This window comes from Hyperolius riggenbachi, chromosome 10 (genome assembly GCF_040937935.1).
Source record: "Hyperolius riggenbachi isolate aHypRig1 chromosome 10, aHypRig1.pri, whole genome shotgun sequence".
In the NCBI taxonomy this organism is placed as follows: Eukaryota; Metazoa; Chordata; class Amphibia; order Anura; family Hyperoliidae; genus Hyperolius; species Hyperolius riggenbachi.
In genome coordinates, this window is record NC_090655.1 from 182957456 (window position 1) to 182975935 (window position 18480).

The 18480-nt window shown below is 43.9% G+C and overlaps 2 protein-coding genes across 3 annotated transcripts in view; one reads left to right on the top strand and one right to left on the bottom strand.

Moving 5' to 3' along the window:
• ZNF511 (zinc finger protein 511) overlaps positions 1-12150 on the bottom strand; it is a 39535-nt gene extending 27385 nt beyond the window's left edge. Inside the window, exons 1-2 of the mRNA XM_068255356.1 lie at positions 11943-12150; positions 10649-11084 (exon numbers count right to left, since the gene is read on the bottom strand). Of these exons, the coding sequence (XP_068111457.1) occupies positions 10649-10801 (153 nt within the window). The 5' untranslated portion in view covers positions 10802-11084; positions 11943-12150. The remainder of the gene's footprint in view (positions 1-10648; positions 11085-11942) is intronic.
• A 19-nt stretch (positions 12151-12169) lies between these two features.
• Positions 12170-18480, top strand: part of TUBGCP2 (tubulin gamma complex component 2) — a 66027-nt gene continuing 59716 nt past the window's right edge. Inside the window, exons 1-2 of one of the 2 annotated variants that reach the window (XM_068255354.1) lie at positions 12170-12375; positions 16417-16579. In XM_068255354.1, the coding sequence (XP_068111455.1) occupies positions 16430-16579 (150 nt within the window). In that variant the 5' untranslated portion in view covers positions 12170-12375; positions 16417-16429. The remainder of the gene's footprint in view (positions 12376-16416; positions 16580-18480) is intronic. The other variant, XM_068255355.1, reaches the window with a different exon arrangement.

Below are 18480 nucleotides of genomic sequence, written 5' to 3' on the forward strand. Positions count from 1 at the left end.
CTCTGCTAAACAGAAGCGGCAATGCTGGCCACAAAGAGGTAATCTCAGCTACAGGCAAGAAGGTGGGCAAGGACTGTGCCAGCGAAGCAAATTGACTCTCCAGCTGCAGTTTTTCTAAAGCCTGGGTTACGCGATTGGTGTTTCCAAAGCAACGGTATAGTGCCCTATTTGCCTTTAATAACACACAATGTAATGTTTTGCTTTACTACTAGAAACTCCCATGGGCTTATCTGGATCTTTGCACAGGATCAGGCAAATTTTACATTGCAAATAGCAATTCTGATTTTTACTAGATTCTAGCAACACAAGAAGAAAAACATACATGCAGGACTTTTTTTTCTTCCCCATCGCATAAAAATACAAAAAAAAAAAAAAAAAACTAAATCACATGTAAAATCGCATCAAAATCGGAATCAGAATAGCATGTAGTGTAAAAGAGCCCTTAAAGATGGTCTACAAGATGCTAATAAATCTGATTTACATGTACATTTTATACAGCCTGGAAAAGGACCAATCATATGAACTTCTTGCCAACTCTGACCGTTGCATACAAGCCAGAATTAAGATTTGTAAGATTAATAACTGACATCTGTCTAGTTAATCAAGCTATCAGCAGAGCTGGACGAGGAGATGCTAATAATTCTGTCTTCATACAAAATGCAGCTTGAAATCAGCCCAATTCCATATGGTGTACAGTTACAGCAAGTCAGAACTATTACAATCTCACTGACCACCTTTAAAGGACTCACGGGGCGAAATACAAAAAAAAAAAAGTTAAATACCTGCATGAAATTTTAATGCACGCAGGACGCCATCTGCGCCGTTCCCCCACTACTCATTAGCACCCCGGGCCGGCTCCCGACCCCACAGCCCGGGTTGGGCTCTCCTGCCTCCACTAAAATGGCCACTTAAACTGGCCGCCGCTGCGCAGTCCGCACAGACGCGAGTGCGGCTGCGCAGCTCTAGGGCCCCCCCCCTGATCCACGCTACAGGCTGTCTCCTGTAGCGTGGATCAGGGGGGCCCTAGAGCTGCGCAGCCGCACTCGTGCCAGTGCAGACTGCGCAGCCGCGGCCAGCTCAAGCGGCCATTTTAGTGGAGGCAGGAGAGCCCGACCTGGGCTGTGGGGTCAGGAGCCGGCCCGGGGGGGCTAATGAGCAGCGGGGGCCTGGTGGAACGGCACGGAGGGCGTGGATGGCGTCCTCCGTGCATTAAAATTTCATGCAGGCATTTAACTTTTTTTTAGTATTTGGCCTCGTGAGTCCTTTAAGGTGCGTACACACCTTTCATGGATGCCGCCCGTCAGGGATCAGGACCTGATACCCTTGGGCAACATCGCTGGGACAGGCTGCACACACACGCATCAGCTGTGTAGTTGACGATGCGCTGTGTTGCTATGCGGGACGTCAGGGGGAGGACGAGCAACATGTGACATCATGAGGGGACAAGCGGCACGTGAGTGACGTGGTTGACGAGGTAGCGGCGCAGACAATGGGATTGGCGTTACTGGGGGTAGGTAGATCCACCCGACAGATCACTCGTGGGTTGGGGGTCGCCAACTGCAGTACACACACCTGATTATCGGACGTAGTAGTAGTTATCAGCCACCTCAGCCATCTTAAAGTGAACCTCCGGGCTAAAAATCTACTCAGCAGAACTGAAAAGGCTTGGTGTTTCTTTAACACAGTTTCACAGCATCCGAACTTTGTTTTTCTTACTAAAGTATAATTTTTAGCTGCATTTTTATCTAAGCTCCACCCATCAAAGAAAAAAAGCCCAGGCTTTTTTTCCCCTGATGCTGTGCAGAGCATGATGGGATTTCCTATGTTGTTATTCACATTGCCTAGCAACTGGGAGAGGTGCTCAGGACACAGGACAGTTGGAACTGTGTCTCATGCTCCCTGTCACCTCCTTTCAACCAAAAGGATGGCTGCCATCATAAACTCAAACATTTGCCTGTTCTTTTAAAAACAGTGTGGGTAAGAGATTATATTACCTATTTTAATTAACATAACTAATGTAACTTAATGACAATATGTTTGTTTAGGCTGGAGTTCCTCTTTAAGTCAGGTGTGTACGGGCTTTTAGAAATCAGCCTTCTGAAAATGTTTAGCTCAGGTGAATTCTGCTTCCCCAAAGTCAGAAATCATGCCCATCTCTATTCATGGTTACACAAAACAGTCAGATTTCCCATACTTGACGTTAGACATCACATCCAGTTGCCTAGCAATGTTCCTGCTGGCTAGAAACAGTTTACTGAGTAGGTGCAACAAAGCTGTATGAGAGGGTGGATTAGGACATAGACAGTATGGTCTGATGTATAATTATTTTATCGTCTGTAACAGAAGGCGGCACTAAGTCAAAGGGTGAGACACTACGTGCAGTCTTAGGGGAAAGACTAATGGAATTTGTACTGAAGGCTAGGCTGACACTGGGGAGCCGCATGCCCTGAACAGGATTGCAACGCAATGGAAAAGTCACATTGCGACACCTACAGTCAATGAAAAGTATATTTCTTTGCAACCATGTTAACCAATACTGCACAGCATGCCTTGTTAGGGCCCTTTTCTACTATATCAGTTGCTGCGAGTTATAACTGACAGCACAACTAAAAAGACAGGTCCTGTTTGACTAACATGCTCAGCTTTTATGAGGTAGTGAACGCTAATGTGGATATTGGGAATGCTGTAGATGTGATATACTTGGACTTTGCAAAGGCCTTCGACACTGTGTCCCACAAAAGTCTGGTGCAAAAATTGAGGATGCAAGGACTAGGGAAGAGTCTGTGTGCATGGATAGGGAACTGGCTAATGGACAGAAAGAGAGTTGTGGTCAATGGATCATACTCAAAATGGGTGACTGTTAGCAGTGGGGTCCCACAGGGGTCTGTACTGGGTCCAGTGCTCTTCAATTTATTTATTAATGACCTAGTAGATGCAGTAGAAAGCCAGGTTTACTTACGGTAAGGCCTTTTCCAGAAGTCAGCAAGGACAGCACCCCTCATGAGACTTGTCTCTCTTCCCTCACCGTGGACAGGAAGCTAATGATTAGCATAAAAAAAATTAGGCAGACAGTATACAACCTGCTCCTCCGCAGTTACCTCAGTTATAAAAAAAGACGACCCGGAAAAAAATGCTATACATCAACCTTATATATTAGAACCCATATACCCCGGAAATTAGGGCGGGTAGTAGGGGAGCTGTCCTTCCTGACTTCTGGAAAAGGCCTTACCGCAAGTAAACCTGGTTTTCCCATAAAGTCATGTCAGGACAGCACCCCTCATGAGAGGATAAACAAAGATATACCTCTAGGGTGGGATCACAGCTTGTAGGACCTTTTTTCCGAAGGATAGATTAGAACTGGCCAGTATGTCCAGTCTGTAATGCTTAACAAAAGTGTTATGACTGGACCAAGTTGCTGCTCTGCAAATCTGCTCAATAGAGGCTCCTGCCTTCTCTGCCCAGGAAGCTGAAATACTCCTTGTTGAGTGAGCTTTCACTGAAGATAATGACAAGCTGTCGATGTCGCCCGTTTAATCCATCTTGCTAAAGTAGGTTTAGACGCCAGCTTTCCCTTGAATTTGCCTGCAAACAAAACTTCTCCAAGATCTGGTCTCCTCTAGGTAGCGAAGAAACTCCTAACATCCAAACAATGCAATCGTTTCATTAGCTGGATTATTGCAGAAGGACGGGAGATAAATTTCCGGTGAAACTTAGACACTACCTTGGGCAAAAAAAGAAGCGTCTAACTTCAAAGTGACTGTCATCAGAAATGATAGAATATCTCTTATAGAAAAAGCCTGTAGCTCACTAATTCCTCTAGCCGTTGTTATGGCAAGTAAGAAAACGGTTTTCAAAGTTAATAATTTTATAGATATCTCATCTAAAGGCTCAAATGGTGGGTCACACAAAGCTTGAAGGACTGTATTGAGATCCCAAGTAGGCACCTTTGATCTAACTATTGGTCTTAGTCTCTTCAAAGCCTCAAAGAATCGGATAAAATATTCTTCCTGAGCTAACTTTCGCTCCAAAAAAAACACTAATAGCAGAAGTTTGAACTTTTAAGGTATTGATACTAAGTTCTTTTTGAAAACCACATTGAAGGAATTCTAGGACTGATAATGGAGTGCACATCAGCAAAATTCATTACACACCATTCATTGTAAATTCTCCAAGCTTTCTGGTAGATTTGTCTTGTGACCTTCTTCCTACTCTGAATTCGAGTCTCTGATAATTTATCCGAAAACCCCTTATTCTTCAGAATGCTCCATTCAGGCTCCATACAGAAAGATGAAGCATCCTTAGATTTAGATGGAAAGCTGGTCCCTGTAGAAGAAGGTCCGGTCTGGTAATAATATTGGATATGTACTGGCTAAACCCTTTAGAAGAGTGAACCAGGACATCTTCAGCCACATGGGTGCTATGAGAAGAACCTGCGCTTGATCCTTCCGTATTTTTCTCAATACCTGAGGTAGAAGCGATAGAGGTGGAAAACAGTACATCAGACCCAGATTCCAAGTTATTGAAAGTGCGTCTATCACCTCTGGATTGTCCTGTGGGCACAGGGAACAAAACCTTGGACATTTTGAATTCTCCTTTCTGGTAAACCGGTCCATAACTGGAATTCTCCAATGCTTCGTTATATCCATAAATACCTCCTGGTTTAGTGTCAATTCGTCCTGATGTATGCTGTCCCTGCTTAGCTAGTCGGCTAGATGATTTAATGTTCCTTTTAGGTGAATGGCTCAAAGATTTTAGGCTGATCTCGGCCCAATGAAGCAGACGAGATACCCGATTCCATAACTAATAACTCCTCATTCCTCCCTGACGATTGATATATGCCACCATACAGCATTGTCTGTTTCGAATCAGTACATGCTGATGGGAAACCTCTATACTGAAGTGCTGCAGTGCTTGCCAGACTGCCTGCAATAACCGACTATCTTTCTCCAGACTTTGCTCCAGTGACCCTGAGCTTTAATCAAATGCAGGTGTGATCCCCATCCCCAGGTACTGGCATCGGTTGTGATGATTGTCTGTGATGGAAAATTCTATAGACGACCCTCTGAAAAATGTTGCCGGTCCAACCACCACAATAAGGAAACTTATGTTGTAAAGGGATTTTTACTCTTGTCCAGAGATCCTTGTTCCAACTTTTTAAGACCCATAACCGCAGAGGTCTGGAATGGAACTGACCCCATAGGATTGCCGGAAAAGATTATGTTAACATTTCCAGAATCACCATGGCTTTTCTTAAAGTAATAGAACCTGCATTCTGAAAAGAAAAAAATGTTAAGAATATTGTTTATATCTTTCTTTCAAGAAGAAAAGGTTTCTCACAGTTTGAGGAGATCAAAAACTCCCAAAATTCCATATTCGGTAAAGGGACCAGGGAGGATTTAGACCAATTAATTAACCATCCCAGTGACTGCCAAAAAGCTAAAGAAGTCTCCATCTGAAAATTAACAGATTCAATAGACTGTCCCCATATTAAAAAAAAAATCATTCAAATAACCCAAAATGTTGATGGATCTAGCCCTCAAAACCGCCAAAACTTCAGACAAAATTTTTGTAAACAACCAGGGAGCTGATGCCAGACTAAAAGGTAATGCATTAAATTGAAAATGTCTTACCTTCCCATGAAGCTCTATGGCAAACCTTAGATACAGTTGAGATCTCAGGTGAATTGGTATATGCATGTAAGCATCTTTTAGATCCAGAGGCTAGAAAACAGTCTTTTTGTAAAAGATTTGTTACTGATTGAAGGTTGTCCATACGAAACTTCCTGTATTTTACTAACTTGTTTAGGCGTTTTAAATTTAGGATGAATCTGTATTCCCCTTTTGGTTTCTTTACCAGAAATACTGGTGAATAACACCCCTGCCCTATCTGACAGGTAGGAACTTCCCGAATGACTCTTTTTTTGAAGGAGTGAGGCTCTTTTTGAAGGGCTATTTGTTGAGATAGATCTATAGCGGCTGGAGTGACTATAAAGTTTTTTGCTGGAGCCTGGTCGAACTCGATGGCGTAGCCCTCTAGAATGATGTTTAACAACCACTGAGTCTGAAAGACTTGGATCCAGTTTTCGTAGAAGTAGGAAACTCTCCCTCCCACCGCGATACTGGCGTCATTGTTTAGAGGACTGAGTGACAGAAGTGGGTGTGGTTTTTCCCTTCTGTGATCAATTAGGGACTCATTTTCTTCTAAAGGAATTCTTGATATCAGATTCGGTTATATTGAAACTACGAAAAGACCATTTATATTGAAACTCTCTCTTTAGTAGGAAAATTCTGTTTGGCGGACGCCGTTCTTTCCAGAGTGTCATCTAATTTTGAACCAAAAGTAACCCTCCTTCACAAGGAATTCCACATAATTTGGATTTTGATGAGTTATCTCCCTGCCAAGTTTCATCCCAGTAAGGAGACAAAAATATAGAAACGGGAGCCCTCAATAGTGTATTATTGATGATATTAGATGACAGTATGATAAGCAATTAGAGATCGACTCACAAACACGGGTTGCCGGGGTACAGGCAACCACTATATGCACATATGGGGATTTTAAACCTGTCCCCCCTCAGGTTAAGAAGTCGCTCTCTGTAGTAGGAAAAAGAAGGGGGGTTTTCACACCCATCCACCAGGTGGATAACAATGTACGATAATTACAGAGGCGCCAACAGAATAAAAGCAAGAACTGTATTAAAACGATAAAAAACAAGGGGGTAAGGGTGGACTTACCTCCCCAAATTCCAAACACAACACTGATCAGTATGCAAAAAACATTTAATCTGTACTCCAAATAAAACAAATGCAACGCGTTTTGCGGGTCTCAAGCCCGCTTCTTCAGGCAAAATACAAAAAGGAGCCGCTCAGAAGTTGTGCAACATAGCGCAGCACCTCACAGTGTTGTGTTTGGAATTTGGGGAGGTAAGTCCACCCTTACCCCCTTGTTTATCGTTTTAATACAGTTCTTGCTTTTATTCTGTTGGCGCCTCTGTAATTATCGTAAGTTTTAACCCAGATACCTCTTCTAGATGAATTAACTAGAGCGGATGTTCTGGCTGTTAATTTAACTGTGTCGTCAGCAGCATCAGTCATAAAGTCTGTTGCATTAAGAAGATTAGGAAAATCATTAAGAATCTCTTCTCGAGGTAGTCTGTAAAAGCCAGGTTTTCAGGGATCTACCCACAGCTGTGGAAGCCACGGCTAATTTAAAAGGTTAAAATAGAAGACTCCAAGGTTCTTCTGAGTAAATTTTCCATCTTTTTGTCTGTGGGATCTTTAAGATTTCCAAAATCTTCGAACTGCAGATCTGTCTTTTTGGACACCCTGGAAAATGATATATCAAGTCTAGGCACAGGCCTCCAAAATTTTTGGTCGTCAGGGCTGAAAGGATAACGTTTAGAAAGCAAACGAGGCCAGAACGCGCGTTTTTCCGGCACATCCCATTCATTCTTGATCATGTCCTTCAAGGAAGAATGAACCGGGATAAAAGAAGTTTGGGTGTCTGCCAGACTCTGATACATCCTATCCAGGGGAGTCAAAGATTTTTCCTCCACTGTAATACCCATAGTAGTATGCATAGCTGATAGTAAATCCTTCATTACATCAGGTGAAAAAGCAAACTTCTGTACTTTATCCTTTCTACGTTTCCTCAGAATCGGATATCTCTTCCAAGAGATAGCCAATTCTCCTTCAGATAACTCTGAACATTCAGAATCCATATGTTTCCTTTTCTGCGTCTGTTTCACATGAACAGGCGGAGGAGGAGGAGAAGGAGGAGGTAAAGAAGATGCTTCTACTGCAGCACTAGCAGGAATGGATACTGAAGTAGCGGGTTGTTCTGTGGAAGCTGGGGAAGGAATAGCTGAATCTTTAATCACTTTAACGGCATTGGACATTTCAGCTCTCATCCATCCCATTAAATCCTTAAAGACCATAGGTGACTCATCCTTTACCACCTTATTGGTACAATATTGACATAGCTTTTTAGAAGAGGATGATGAAATACGAGTGTTACAAATAGCACGTTTCTCTTTAGTCTCAGATTTAGTTTCTGTTTTAGATTTATCCGTCTTGTCAGATTTTGCTGGTTTGGGCTACAAGACAAAACAGAAAAGAACTAATCAGTATCCACCCCTTCTATATACAATCAGATTGTCTCAAAAAGAAGCCTGCCATGCAGCTTACCAGAGAAGGGTCAGAGCCAGGCTCTGCAGACTGCGGAGGAGTAGGGCCTGTAGTATCCTCCATGACCTATTCTGCTGGTCCTCCTCAGCGCTGCTCCTGTCTCCAGACATGGTTGGCCCCAGCGATACTACCGTCCGGGACAGAAAAAACAACTGAGGTTACTTTGCGGAGGAGCAGGTTATATACGGTCTGCCTAATTTTTTATGCTAATCTAATCTTTAGCTTCCTGTCCACAGTGAGGGAAGAGAGACAAGTCTCATGAGGGGTGCTGTCCTGACATGATGTTCTGGGAAAGCAATGTTGCTATTTTTGCAGATACAAAATTGTGCAGAATCATCAACTCTCAGGAAGATAGTGTCATATTGCAACAGGTTCTGGAAAGAATGGCTATATGGGCACATAAATGGCAGATGAAATTTTGGTCAGACCAATGGTCTAGCACCATACAAAATAAATGGGATACAGTTGGGGACATCAAACTTGGAGAAGGACTTAGGAGTACTCATCGACAACAAGTTAAATAATCTTACTCAATGCCAAGCCGCTGCAGCTAAAGCTAATACAATTTTTAGATGCATTAAAAGGGAAATAAAAACCTCGAGATGCTAGCATAATATTGCCCGTTTAACTCTCTAGTAAGGCTTCATCTGGAATATGGAATTCAGTTCTGGGCATCACATTACAGGAAAGATATTGCAGTTTTAGAGCAGGTGCAGAGACAAGTAACAAAATTGATACGTGGGATGGAAGGTCTCCCTTACCAAGAAAGGTTAGATAAACTGGGTTTATTTAGTCTAGAGAAAAGACGCCTTAGAGGGGATCTAATTAACATGTATAAATACATCAGAGGGCATATAAAAGCTTGGTGGATGAGCTTTTTGTCCCTAGGCCTTCTCAAAGGACTAGAGGACATGATCTGCGCATGGAGATAAAGCGATTTAGCCATTTATTTAGGAAAGGGTTCTTTTACAATAAGAGTGATTAAGATGTGGAATGCATTGCCACAGGAAGTAGTTATGGCAAATTCTATGCATTTAACCAGCCTGGCGGTATGGACGAGCTCAGCTCGTCCATTACCGCCGGAGGCTGCCACTCAGGCCTGCTGGGCCGATTTTAATCAAATAAAAAAAGGAGCACACGCAGCCGGCACTTTGCCAGCCGTGTGTGCCACCTGATCGCCGCCGCAGCGCGGCGATCCGCCGCGTGCAGCGGCGAAAGAGGGTCCCCCCAGCCGCCCGAGCCCAGCGCAGCCGGACCAAACAGTTCCGGCCAGCGCTAAGGGCTGGATCGGAGGCGGCTGATGTCCATGACGTCACTCCGCTCGTCGCCATGCGACGAGGAAAGCATAACAAGAAGGGCCGCTCATTGCGGCCTTTGTTACTTCTGATCGCCTGTACACATTAGGAGCGCCCTCTAGTGGGCTTTCATGCAGCCAACTGCATGCAATAGTTTTTTTTTTTTATTAAAAAAAACAAAACGTCCGGTCGCCAGCCTGGCGATCTTAATAGAACGCCAGGCTGGTTAAAGGGGGCTTAGATGCTTTCCTTGCGTTGAAAGACATCCATGGCTACAATTACTAGGTAATGCCCAGTGATGTTAATCCAGGAATTTTATCTGATTGCCATCTGGAGTCTGGAAGGAATTTTCCCTTTTGGGGCTAATTGGACCATGCCTTGTAAGGGTTTTTCGCCTTCCTCTGGATCAACAGGGATATGTGAGGGAGCAGGCTGGTGTTGTACTTTGTTCTCTGGTTGAACTCGATTCGATAGACGCATGTCTTTTTTCAACCCAAATAACTATGTAACTAATGTGCAAAGTGTGAGTTTCCCTACAGCTCAGTTCACATTATGCTCATTTTAATTGAAACCGTTTTCATAATTCACTACTATAGAAAGTTGAAAAGCAACAGTATTTCAGCGTATAGTCTAAAAAAGGCCTTATGCAGGCAGATTTCACCTCACTACAACACATTGATAAAAACTACTATTAGGGCTCTTTAACAGTACATGCAATTCCGATTTTGATGCGATTTTACATGTGATTCTGATTTTTTATGTGATGAAAAAAGTCCTATATGCTGCGTTTTTTTTTCCCCTTTTTCTGTTGCTAGCATCCAGTGAAAATCGCAAATCGGAACCAGATTTGCAGTGTAAAAGAAGCCTTATAATATAATTACATCACATTGGCAATGAGATACTGTCTGGCGACGCAACGCCATTATCCTGACACGTTGTCTACTCACAACAATTTACCGATGTCATGCATCTTGCAGTATGTATGCAACAACGCACATAACAAACCGCATATAGTATGAACTAGGTATTTGTATGAACTAGGTATTATCCTAAATCTGTTGATTGTACAACCAACATTGTATGGACAACATTAAAAAAATATCATAAAACAGTTTGATGTGAGTTTTATTATATCAGGTTCAGTAACTGTGTGCTACTTATTCCCACCTCAAAGAATTCATGATCACTTGAAAACTGAAACCTGCGTGGGGTGAAAGTCCGGGGAATCTCCACATGTTCCCACACCGGCAGAAGCGGTACCTCAGACAGACTCAGCACAGTTGAAGTGGACAGCGTAGAGAGCAGCTCTGGGGAGATCATGGTGCTGCCTTCTTCTGTTGGAGGTGAGAAACCAGAACATCTCCCACAGTCTTTCTCTATTTCGGTTTTCGGATGAGTTACAACTTTGCCTTCCAGATTTAGTCACTCTCCTTTCCTGGTGTGTCTTGGGACAGCATTCAACGCTGCTAGATTTCCAGGCAGACAGGTATGTTTCTGTAGATCACACTTTCGGTTACGCATGTATCACAGCATACGCCAGTGTTTCCCAAGTTGAGACACATCATGACAAACATTCCTATCTTCGTGACATCACACATGTATACTAGAAAATAAATAAAAAAAATGGTAGCTGCTAATCATTGGCTGCTGCTTCTGCAGGCAGATTGGTGTTGAGGACGGAGTGAAAGTATGCATGCTAGGGAGATGTAGGTGAGGGAGCAGGCTGGGCAAAGGTAAGTGAGGGAGCAGGCTGGGCAAAGGTAAGTGAGGGAGCAGGCTGGGCAAAGGTAAGTGAGGGAGCAGGCTGGGCAAAGGTAGGTGAGGGAGCAGGCTGGGCAAAGGTAGGTGAGGGAGCAGGTTGGAAGGAGTCAGGTAAGGGTGCAGGTGACCGGTGTGTTGAAATTTTTTGCAACTTTATCAGATTTTGCAACCGGTTGCATTTATTTATACGTATAGCTATCAGAAAGTGCAACCTAACCATTGACTTTAACCTAACTGTATCAGAAAATGCAACCCAACCAAACCCTACTCTCACACAGAACCCTCCCCTCTTGCTCAACTAATAACCCCCCCTGGAGGGAACAATCCCCCCTCTTCCTCAACTAATCCCCCCCCCCCCCAGGGAACAACCCCCACCCCCCTCTTGCTCAACTAATAACCCCCCCTGGAGGGAACAATCCCTCTTCTAGCCCAATGGGATCTGTGGTTGCAAAAAATTACAGGCGTGTTAACAGAGAGAAGCCACGCCTACACAGTCATACACTGTCCTCTATGGCAAGTTGCAAAATATGATGGGTAGCAAAATTTTTCACTACACCGGCTAGGAGAGGCAGAGAGGTAGGTGAGGATGCTAGCTGGTAGGAACAGGGGAGTTAGCTGGTAAGGGAGTGTGGATGACTAAATATGCTGCCTGGGGAGAAGCAGATAACACGACACACCGTGCTGCAGCAGAGGCACTCACCCAGGCACAACAACTTGGAACCAGTAGTACACAAGCCTCCCGCCTCCCTTTCAGAGATCGCATACTAGCTGAGGGAGGCGGGGTTCACTAGGAGGAGCCAGGGGAGTGAACTCTAGAGAGTATGTAGAGGAGAACACTTCAGGGGGCGGAAACAAGAACTTCTTCAGCGCCCTCTAGGCAGGCACTAATGCCACTACATCCGGCATTGTGCGCTCCAGCCCTCGTTCTGCTTCAGAGTACGGTGCGTTCCACGACTCTCTGCAGAGCCCCGCGCTCCTCTCCCGCTGTACTGTCGTCATGGAGATTCCATCCGGTATTTCCGGCTTTGATGTACTGTAATTTGGGACCAATACGGTGTTTTTTTATGCCTGACTTTCATCAGTCCCCGCGGCCAGGGACGTAGCACATAACAGTTTGTGTCTTGCAGCGACAGGTGAGGAGTGCTGTCCTGTCATCCCATGCTACTGGTGCTGGCTGATAGATGCTTCCCATTCAGCCTACCAGGATCTTATGCACTATCAGAACAATTAAGTTGTGAGCTATAAGTCTTATAGCTCACAACTTCATTGTTCTGATAGTGCCCATCCTATTTACTTCTACACCTGTGAATTAGAAAAATGTGATTCTGCAGTGATACTGTGTAGTGTAGATATTTTATATACAGTGGACATACACATTCATGGGTGTCCACAAAAATTTTTCCAGGGGGGGGGGGGGAGAGACCATGCCGAAAAATGGGGAGAAACTGTGAAGAAAAATTGGGGTGGTAGTGTGGCGTAGCGTGCTGTGCCAAAAATAGGCGTGGCCATAGACCAGGATGTGGGTGTGGTCATGGGTGGAGCCAGATTTTTGAATTTAGCAATGGTGGGACATTAGCCTAGGACTATAGTAGGAATTAGATTGAGAGTGCCTCCGAGTTTAGGTAGTGACAGATTCCCCCGAGTTTAGGTAGTGACAGGAGCCTCCCAGTGTATGTAGTGATAGGTGCCCCCCTCACCTTAGTGACATCAGCAGCCAGAGTAAGACCAGTGAGAGCGGTCGCACGGTACTCCGTGAACACCATGCTGCATATGCGGAAGTCATGTCACTTGCCCATATCAGTGTGGTGTCTGCGAGGTCCTAGCGCCCGCACTCACTTGTCGCCGGCTGATCAGAGGTCTGACGCTGGGCTGCCTGCTGTCACTATGCAGAGGGGGTCGGCCCCATTTTGCCCAACGTGCGAACGCCCATGTACACATTGATCCCCATTGTTAAATCTTTACATTGGTGAACCAGTAACACATAGCATAGCTTAACTGAGATAGAAAGGATCGGTGTGTTTTTTAATTTATAAAACATCATATTTTTCTTCACATGAACTCTTCAGGCTAGGTGCACACATAGCAGAAATGCTAGCGTAGCGTAAAACACTGTGTTTTTGTCGCTAATGAAAGTCTATGGGCTGCAGGAAAAAACGCATATGCGTTTTACAGTATGTGTTTTGCAAAACGCTGGTTGTGTTGCATAATATGCAGAATGGCTGCCAAAACGCACATAATGAAAGTCAATGGGAACGCAATGGTATTCGTTTTCCATGCGTTTTATATGCGTTTTTCTTTAAAAAATTGTTTAGTGATGCAATTTCGCTTCCTGTTGTCTTCCTAGTGATGTACATAAAATGCAATTGAAAAATGCATACAAAATGCATATGCATTTTTAATTACCGAACCACAAACGCATAAAAACGTATCAGAAATGCAAATGCACAAAAAACGCAATACACATGCCAAAAACCGATACCTTTCACGCTATGTCATATGTGAACCTAGACGTATGGTATATGTGACCAGGGGTGTGTCGGGGGTGTGATCAAGGGTGTGGCAGGGGCATGGCAAAAGTGTCCCTCTTTCATATCTCAAAAAGTTGGAAGGTATGGTAACAGTTGGATTTGACAGCTATTCTCACCCTGTTCACTGATACAGAACTATTTGTCTGGGAACTCAAGCATGCTGTTGCAATGTGGTAGCCACTGTGGTGAAGGATATTGCGACCTATAACATTTTGCAACTTGCTGTACAGGCTGTGCTTAACTGCGCATGTGCGCCTTCTTTCATTTATCTCCTGCTGTAATTTGTGCAACCGCAAGTGTTTAGTTACCTCCGGAGGGGTTATTATTTGCTTACCAAGGGAGGGAAGTTATTACTCTCCTCTGGGGGGGTTGTTAGTTGCCCAGCAAGGAAGAGGGGTTATTAGTTTCCTCTCTGCATCTCTCTGCTCTCATGCGCTGCGCTTTCTCTGCATCTCTCTGCTCTCATGCGCTGCCTTCTCTCTGCATCTCTCTGCTCTCATGCGCTGCGCTCTCTCTGCATCTCTCTGCTCTCATGCGCTGCGCTCTCTCTGCATCTCTCTGCTCTCATGCGCTGCGCTCTCTCTGCATCTCTCTGCTCTCATGCGCTGCGCTCTCTCTGCATCTCTCTGCTCTCATGCGCTGCGCTCTCTCTGCATCTCTCTGTTCTCATGCGCTGCGCTCTCTCTGCATCTCTCTGTTCTCATGCGCTGCACTCTTTCTGCATTTCTCTGCTCTCATGCGCTGCACTCTCTCTGCATCTCTCTGCTCTCATGCTGCTTCCCGGGTGACCCACTTCTCCCGCCCCTAGAAACAGTCCAGTGTCAACTGGATTTTATAGAATCTTAGGAGCACAACACATTCCATACAGGACTCAACCCTCCAAGGATGTAATATCCAATCTTATGTTTTATTCCATTATTGTGGACATAAAAAGTATACAAGTACTTGAGAAAGGGCCACTGCCCGAAACGTCGTGCTATCATTGTATACTTTTTATGTCCGCAATAATGGAATAAAACATAAGATTGGATATTACATCCTTGAAGGGTTGAGTCCTGTATGGAATGCCTTGTGCTCCTGAGCCTGTATACATTGAGAGGTGTGATGGACCCCTCATCCTAATAGGACTCCCCAAAGAATTTGTACCATAAATTCTGAGGCTGGTGGACCATTGTTTTCCTAGTTTTTATAGAATCTTCACATCACAGTGAACCAAATAGCTGTGTGTTGTGGGCAATGCTGTAGTTTGCTGTGCTTTTACATGAAATCAGTTTTAATTATGTTTGGTGCACCACATCCTACCAAAGTAGGTATTGTGCAATACTGTTCATACACATAACATAGTGCTAATTATCCTTACCTTGTTCTGTAAGGATAAGTAAACCTAGGATACAAAATACAAAACTCGCTTTCCCATCTCCTTTTCTCTGCTAATGGAAAAGAAAAATGCCAGTCTCTGTTTAGAACTGTTGATTCTCACATAAAGTGCCATCTACAGCCACATCGTTGTGCTCTGACTTTCTGTATGGCTGTATGGACAGGTACTTGTGATGTATCTCAGGAAGAAAGAGAAATGTATTTTTCAATACAGCCCCATGGTGCACAGAGAAAATGTGCCTGCTGATGATGATGTCATATAGGCCACGTGGTAGGAGATTCAACAGCCCCCATAACGTGGTAGGAGATTCAACAGCCCCCATAACGGCATTGCCATTTACGATTTCACGCAGCAAGGCGGGGACGGATGAATGAGCTTTGTTATAACTTTTATTGGTCTATAAATGTACAATACAGTCTGAAGGAATCTAACAAAATGGGGTATTATATAGATACGCTCTTGATCACTGAGTAATCATCAATCCCAACTCTGTATTAAAACATCACAAGTCCTGTATAATTACCAAGATGGATAAAACATATGTTGTAATAGAGGGTTGGTCTTTAAGATCACTCTGTGATCAGGTGTGTCTAGTCTGTACACTATTGATTCTGTATGTCTCAGCTAACCATACAGGCAAAAAAAAAAAATGGGTTTGCTTCGCTTTATTCTGGGAATACACGAGATTTTTTAGCAGATTTACTGTCCGATCAGTTTTTCTGATCGATTTTCCGTTCGTTTTTCCGATCAATTTGCATTCACTTCTATGAGAAATCGATCATAAAAACGATCGAAAATCAGATCAGACCTGTCGGAAATTATCTATCGAACCATCTATCTGCCAAAAAATGTCATGGTGTATTCCCAGCATTAGGGCCATGTTTTTAAAACATGTGCTGGAAGTGAATTCATGCAAGTATCTTCTGTTTTAAAGTGGATACGAGATAAACTTTTACTCATTGCATAATTGTGTTCCTTACATATAGTTTATAGGGCATTTTTCATCTCGGATCCGCTTTAAGAGGGAAGTGTTGTAGTTGTCAACATTCTACAAGTAGTTGAGCATTATCCTTGTAAATGACAAGCCTTTTCTTCATCTACAAACACATTAAAGAGACTTGGAAAGCAAATCAATGGACCAATGCTATATTCTGTTTTGTTCAAAGGACAGTAAAGAAAAGACACGTGTGTGATGCACATAGTTCATTCATGCATTATTTTATGAACCTTGTCTATACTGACTTGCTTATCCTTCCTGACTTAATCAGCAGATCAATAACAATGAGTGAATTTCGGATACATCATGATGTCAATGAACTCATTAGCTTGCTTCGTGTGCATGGCACAGAGGGAGCTGAACTTTACATTGACCTTCTGCAGAAGAATCGAACTCCATATGTCACTACAAGTGTGTCTACCCACAGTGCCAAGGTAATAAGCTACTGTAACCCATCTTTACACATATTGTTACTAATGAATAGATTTAGGAAGGGTTAGGTCTTCTGCCAAATAGTTATAGTTATTTCAGTGTTATTAGGAGAATTACACTTGATCACTAATGCTATCTTTGGTTTGTCATTGAGATAGGAAGCATCAGATTGCAATAAAAAAAACCTGCAGTGGTTTGAACTTTTATTCACTCTTTGCAGAAGTTATACTGCTGCGTCTTCACTTATAGGTGATATAAAAGGGGATTACCATTATTTTCAATGTTTTTCCAGTCCTAACTCTACCTCCAGATGCTACTACGCTGTATGTAATAAATAGTATAGAAGACTCTAAACCAGTGGTTCCCAACCTTTTATGAGGTATCGCCCCTTAGGGGAAGATTACTCACCCCTGTCGCCCCCTTTCTCTTAGTACGGTATACCCTTACGCCAGGTGGTGGTGCCAGTGAAGGGGGTAGTGCTGTGACCTTGCCAGCTAAAAATAGCCGGTGACTCAACTACTTTGCGCCAATTCCCTTACCGGTAAAATGTCAGCTATTGCAGCCCCGCACGTTGTGCAGCCCCGCATGCGCAGTAGGAGCCTGCGTCCCATTAAATTGTGCAGCCACGTAAAACGTCCTAAATCTCTCCGCTTCCGCACCACGTACACGAAATTTTCAGGGGAGGGAGGGGACCCCCAGATCTAGCTCTGTGCCGAATTGCAGCCCCCGAGCCCCGCTGGTTCCCGAGACTGATTGCAGCAAACCTATCTCGGGAACTAGCGGGGCTCGGGGGCTGCAATTCGACATAGAGCTAGATCTGGGGGTCCCCTCCCTCCCCTGAAAATTTCGGGAGTGTACGTGGTGCGGAAGCGGAGATATTTCAGGTAAATAATATCTAACTTCCCACTGAGCATGCGCGATACTCAGTGAGGAAGGCTGCTTCCGGGCTGCAATATCTGACATTACACCGGCGCGTGACCAACGAGCCCGGAGGAATTACGCAACTCTATCATGCACACTTGCATATTTTATACAGATCATATTTTTTGCCCATAATTTTCTTAAAAACGAGTGACACTGTGACACTTTATTTTTTCTGCCTTTTCATACTGATCGCCGCCCTGTCGCCCCCCACAAATTTGCCGCCCCCCTTAGAACCCAAATCGCCCACCTGGGGGCGATCGCCCCCAAGTTGGGAACCAGTGCTCTAAACCCTCTAAAAGCTATATTCAAGCAATTGTAAATCTGTGTCACTTAAGACATGCTGTGCTATGTTACGTAATGGTTGGTAACTTCTAATTCAGAGTTAAAAAGATTACAAATGGTTAACCTGGTTATTTCATGTGACAAAGCAGTACTATTTCAGTATAGTACGCATTACATTTGAGAGAGCACAGTGTTCTCCCCAGAATTTTTTTCCAGCCGGGTGGCATGAAATTGTAGCCGGGTGGGGTGCGAAGGGGATGCAGGGCTGGTGCAACTCCTATACCTACAGCATAAGAAGATGATGAGGAGGCGAACTGATAACAGCCGGGTGCTCACCAAAATTAGTTAGGTGACGCCCCCGTCTACAAGAGCCTGGAGAGAACACCAAATATGGGTGTTATAGTTGCATTTCATACTAGGGTGATTATTGCATTTAATATGGGATGTTAATTTCAGGTTTCATACAGCGGTGTTTGTTGCATTTCATAAAGGGGGTGATTTTTACATTTCATATGATTGTTATTAGCTGCTGGGGTCAAGGGGTATTGCAGATAGTAAACAGAGGTCAGTATCATACTAAATTATCTGCAATACACCTCGACCCCAGCAGCAAATAACATCCATATGAAATTACATGCAAGAATCACCCCCCACACACTGTCCTTTCAAGCCACTTGCACATACCTTCAACACTGGA